The 5,683-nt window shown below is 36.1% G+C and overlaps 1 protein-coding gene across 1 annotated transcript in view; it reads right to left on the minus strand.

Moving 5' to 3' along the window:
• The window catches only part of NBEAL1 (neurobeachin-like 1), a 208,658-nt gene that overhangs the window by 199,416 nt on the left and 3,559 nt on the right, over positions 1 to 5,683 (minus strand). Inside the window, exon 2 of the mRNA XM_012655033.1 lies at positions 2,055 to 2,223. Coding sequence (XP_012510487.1) covers positions 2,055 to 2,223 — 169 coding nt within the window. The remainder of the gene's footprint in view (positions 1 to 2,054; positions 2,224 to 5,683) is intronic.

A 5,683-nucleotide genomic window follows, 5' to 3' on the forward strand; every position in this document is an offset into this window, starting at 1 on the left:
GGCTGACGCCACGGCACTCACTCTAGCCCGGGCAACAAAGTGAGACTCTGTCTCAAAAAAAAAAATAAATAAATAAACAACCCAATTTTGAAAATAAGCAAAAGACCTATACAGACACTTCAAAGAAGATACAGATGACAAATAGCTACATGAAAAGAGGCTGAACATCTTATGTCATTAAAGAATTCCACATTAAAACAACAAGGAGAAACTACACACACACAGTTAAATGGCTACAATCTAAAAGAATAGTGTCACCAAATCACCAAATACTGGGAGGATGGGAAGCAACACAGCTCTCATTCATTGCTTGTGGAAATGCAGTATGATATAGCCACTTTGGAAGCCAATTTGGCAGTTTCTAACAAAGCTAAACAAAAGCTTACCGTAGGATACAGCAATTGCACGCCTAGGTATTTATCTAAATGAGTTGAAACCTTACGTCCATGCAAAACCTGCACATGGATTTTTATAGCAGCTTTATATATAATTGCCAAAAATTGGAAGTAACCAAGATGTCCTTCATAGGTGAATGACTAAAAAAAATTATAATACATCCCTAAGTGGAATATTATTTGGTGATAAAAATAAATGTGTTACCAAGCCACAAAAATACATGGAGGAGCCTTAAATGTATATTCCTAAGTAAAGGAAGCCAGTCTGAAAAGGCTACATACTGTATGATTCCAAATATATGATATTCTGGAAAAGGCAAAACTATAGACACAATTAAATGATCAGTGGTTGCCAGAGGTTGGGGTGGGGAACGGAGGTGGTGAAACTATTCTGTATGCTACTATAATGGCGGATACATGACAATATATATTTGTAAAAAACCCACCAAACTATACAATACAAATAGTGAACTCTAATGTAGACTGTGGACTTTAGTTAATAATGGATCAATATTGGTTCATCAATTGTAATAAATGTACCACACTAAAGCAAAATGTTAATAATAGGGGAAAGTGGGGTCTGGGGGAAGGGAGTATGTGGGAATTCTCTGTACGTCACGATTTTTATGTAAACTTTAAGTGCTCTAAAACAAAGTCTACTAAAATTTTTAAAAGGAGCTTAAAGAAAGTTAAGTGAGGTCTCTGGAAATAGAAACAGACTCTGTGATTGGCAGCTACTGAACATTAAATTTATCATCAGAAACCATCTCCTAATAAAAAAAAATTCAAAAACTCAAAAAACATGTTGAGCATTCCAGTGCTTTCCTCTATTATCAAAATCTAAACATAATGGATGTCTAAATTGTAAGGATGAGAAAGAGCACAAAAACAGAAATATGTCTAAGGCTCTGGGAGAGCTCAAATTAGGGGTAAAATGTTTTTGCAATTATCGCTCAATCATTCCATAATTCCTGTAATCAAAGGCAATGAGCAATTAAGTCAATGATGATTAAGAGGTAAATTAAGTCCCTGTTCATCTACTAATTAATTATAAAATATTTATAAAAGTGTATATCATACACTTTCTTCCACAAAGATGACAGATGTCAAGATGTACGTGCTGCCCCTAAACCAATAGTCTCGCGTTCTTTTGTGCAGATTAATGTGGAATCTTTGAAAAATCCAGATGTCTGAGCCCTTTTGAATCAGACTTTCCATAAGTTCAAGCACTGTATCTTCTACTAAGCTTCCCAGTCGATACTTATGCACACCAAAATGTAAGTACCACAGACCTAATCTACAAAACTAGAAAATACGATAACCTATAGGATAGTTATACTTTTTTTACATTTACAAGTGAGAACCACGCAGAAAATACTGTTGTAAGAATTTCTTGCTGAAGAAAAACTCCTGTCATTGACTTTACTCTAAAACAATTTTTAAAATCTTGCCTGAATGTCTCTGTACCTAGGTGTAGTAACTAAAAGGCTTTCTGGTATATTATATTAACAAACCACAAACCTATTGCAAAAGGTGCACTCACTCTTTAAAGCTCTATGTGAACTACAAACATCAGTAATCAATAAATGATTACTTTGGTAATGATTATTTTAAAACAGATAATTAGTGTTTCCGTTGTTTTGTTTTGTTTTGTTTTACCAGATACCTGCATAGAATAATGAAGAACTTGACAAGCAAAATTGACAAGGCTTGTTGCTGTTCTTCTAACCCATCTGCCATTTTCTGAACACACTGTAGCAACTGGATCCTCAGAACCTGCAGAATATTATCCGGAAGCAGAGATATTCCTGGAGGCACATCATCCACCCTACAATATAAGGGAAAGAAAATAAGAAGGATGTTGAAATGTAGGAAGAAAATCCCTGGCACTTAAACGAACTGCACTTTCAGTCCAAATTCTAAAGAATACCCTGTGCCTTCTTGCCTGTAAGGCACCACCAGATAATTATTAACTAGAAGATTATTAGAGCACTGTGGTTAGTCTTACTTCACAAGAGAATTACTGAAGAGAGAGAGAGAGAGAACATGAACGACTAATATCTTCAATTGTACTTTTTTTTTTTTGAGACAGTCTCACTTTGTTGTCCAGGCTAGAGTGCTGTGGTGTCAGCCTAGCTCACAGCAAACTCAAACTCCTGGGCTCAAGGAATCCTACTGCCTCAGCCTCCAGAGTAGCTGGGACTACAGGCACATACACCACACCCACCTAATTTTTTCTATTTTTGGTAGAGACTGGGTTCTTGCTCTTGCTCAGGCTGGTCTCAAACTCCTGACCTCAAGCAATCCTCCCGCCTCGAACTCCTAGAGTGCTAGGATTACAGGCATGAGCCACCACGCCTGGCAAATTGTATTATTTTTAATGAAAATATTCAGAACATGAATTTACTTTCCGCTTAGAAATAATATTAACATGTATACCAAATATTATGTATACTAGAATACATACCATTTCTAAAAGAAGCAATAACTACCAAATAAAAATGAAGTATCTATAACAAGTTTAATATTTGTCAACTACTTTACTAAACATCATCGACCTACCTATAGACTCTGGAAGCCGTGTGATCAGAAGAGGGAGAAAAGACAACCAGCAAAAGGAAAGGAGAAAGATATGAAGGTGGGGGAAAAAAAGGGTGAATGAAGAACCCTTAGCATGAACATCAACAGAAGATTTTTTAAAGTTTTTTAACCAATGTTTTGTGACAAGTGGTTTCTGTATAAGAAGACCGTATGCTTCCTTAAGGGCAAATGCCAACATCAGATGTGAGCGGCTCCTCTGGTGTGTCTCTCATCATAAAAACCCACACCTAGATTCAAAGTCTAAAGACCTAGGTACTAAAGAACTATAAAAATGTACTTTAAACATACCATCGCTAAAGCCTAAGAATCTTCTCATGAGCCACTGTATACTAATTTCCCCTACTGCTATTAAGAAAAATGTCCAAATGTGAAAGGAGCTTCCTAAAGAGCACCTATGATTAAATGACAATTATACTTTAGTAGTCTATTCTTCAGATCATGTTTAATCTGAAGTATTACTAGTATTTTTACACTTGAGTAAAAGGCTATTTTATTAACTACAGACAGAAAAATTTGAAGCGCATTACCAGTAGTCACAAAAATACATAGAATAAATATAATTAGTCTCTTTCTGAACCATCCTACAACATAAATTAAGGAAGTTTGTTTGTTTGTTTGAGACAGGGTCTCACTCTGTCACCCAGGCTGGAGTGCAGTGGCATGATCACAGCTCACTGCAGCCTTGAACTCCTGGGTTTAAGCAATCCTCCTGCCTCAGCCTCCCAAGTAGTTGGGACTACAGATGCGTGCCACCATGCACGGCTAATTTTTTTAATTTTTTGTAGAGATGGGGTTTCGCTATGTTGCCCCAGCTGGTCTCAAACTCCTGGGCTCAAGTGATCCTCCCACCTTGGCCTCCAAAATCCTTGGATTACAGGTGTGAGTCACGACACCCAGCCAGAAAGTGTTTTAGAAAATTAACACTTGATTTTAATTAAATTACACAAAAAATAAACCACAAAGCACATTAAAAATAACGTCAAATTCTATAACCAAGTTACAAACGTTTCATTTTAGTCTGGGTATCACTTCACTTGCCGTTTTGGATTCTTTCATTCTCTTATTTATAGATAGTACCAGAAAAATCTCTCACTTTTATACATACTTTTTTCCTGCTAAAGAGCTAAAGAGAGGCAGTCAAAAAAACCAGAGTAATCTCAAAATAATAAAGATTTAAATATATTAATTTTCAAGACTAGCCTAAACTATTCCTCCCCACTTTTCCAAAAACATATGTCAACAAGAAAGAAAACATTAGATTTTCTAATATTTTATTCTTCCTATTTAAAAAAGTATTTTCCTTTGTCCTTGGTCATCTTGTTCTCTGTTTGCACGTTTTTAAATAAGTAACTAGATAGTGTAAAAGAAATAGCTTCTAAAAGAGAAATTTTTTTTAAACTAACTCTCAATAAAATTGAGGCTCAGTTAGAACACACCTTATATAATTCCATAAATCCTAACTCTATAAAGTTGAAATTTTGCCCATGTTCCTAATGTGATGAACATTTAAAAACTTGGAAAATGTTCCTACCTCTAGCACTTTACTATCCAAAATTCTATGCTCCTTTTGCTGTCATTTCCCAAATTCCAGAAATCTGTTCCATTCTTCTGTATTGAACATCTATTATAAACAGCTGCCAATGGTTGGCTGTGTCTAACACAGGAAGAAGCCTAGCTTAACGTTCAAGGCTTTGAGCTGCGGTAAAAGCCATCTCTGCCTTGCATTATGAATTCTCTAACTTGGAAATTCTATAAAGTCAGGTGTTTTTTTTTTTCATCTTTTCAGTTTGCATGTAAAGTCAGTTTACTTTAAATGAGGATTATCCATGTGTTTCTTACCTTTAAGGAGACTTGACTAATTTTATTCAATGTCTTGCATATAGCATGTACTTGAAAATCTGAAGGTTTTCTATTAGTAAAATTAAATTTACGGTTCAGTTTTTTCAGTTTTGATATGAAACACAATTTTAAATAAACCAACTACATTGCAAATAAAGCAGTGCTCTTGGTATTCTTCATCTTACTTGAAACGTTGTGGTGGTATAAGTCTATATAATATGTTTGGAAAAGATCTCCCAAGAAAGGAGACATTTTCAGTGATGTGTAGATGATAACAACTGTAGCTTAGAAACTTTAGAAGCCTTTGCTCCAATATTCTAAACATTCAAAGGCCCAAATCCTAACTCCGTAAATCCTTAGGCCCATGATTTAAAATCAACTTTATGCTGGGTGCAATGGCTCACATCTGTAATCCTAGCACTTTGGGAGGCCAAGGTGGGATGATCACTTGAGGCTAGGCGTTTGAGACCAGCCTGGACAATATAGCAAGATCCCATTTCCACTAAAAAATTTTAAAAATTAGCCAGGCGTGGTGGCATGCACCTGTTATCCCAGCTACTCAGGAGGCTGATGTGGATCACTTGATCCCAGGAGTTGGAGGTTGCAATGAACTATGATCACGTCACTGCACTCTAACCTGGGCAACAGAGATCCTGTCTCTAAATAAATAAATAAATAAGAGCTGCAAATTATTAAAATAAAAGTATGTCTAAGCACAAATTATAAGAATATTCTGGCTGGGCATGGTGGCTCATGCCTGTAATCCTGGCACTTTGGGAGGCCGAGACAGGAGGATCACTTGAAGCCAGGAGTTCAACACCAGCCTGGGTAACACTGTAAGAACCCCA

This window comes from Propithecus coquereli, unplaced genomic scaffold (genome assembly GCF_000956105.1).
Source record: "Propithecus coquereli isolate 6110/MARCELLA unplaced genomic scaffold, Pcoq_1.0 Scaffold113, whole genome shotgun sequence".
NCBI classification, from domain to species: Eukaryota; Metazoa; Chordata; class Mammalia; order Primates; family Indriidae; genus Propithecus; species Propithecus coquereli.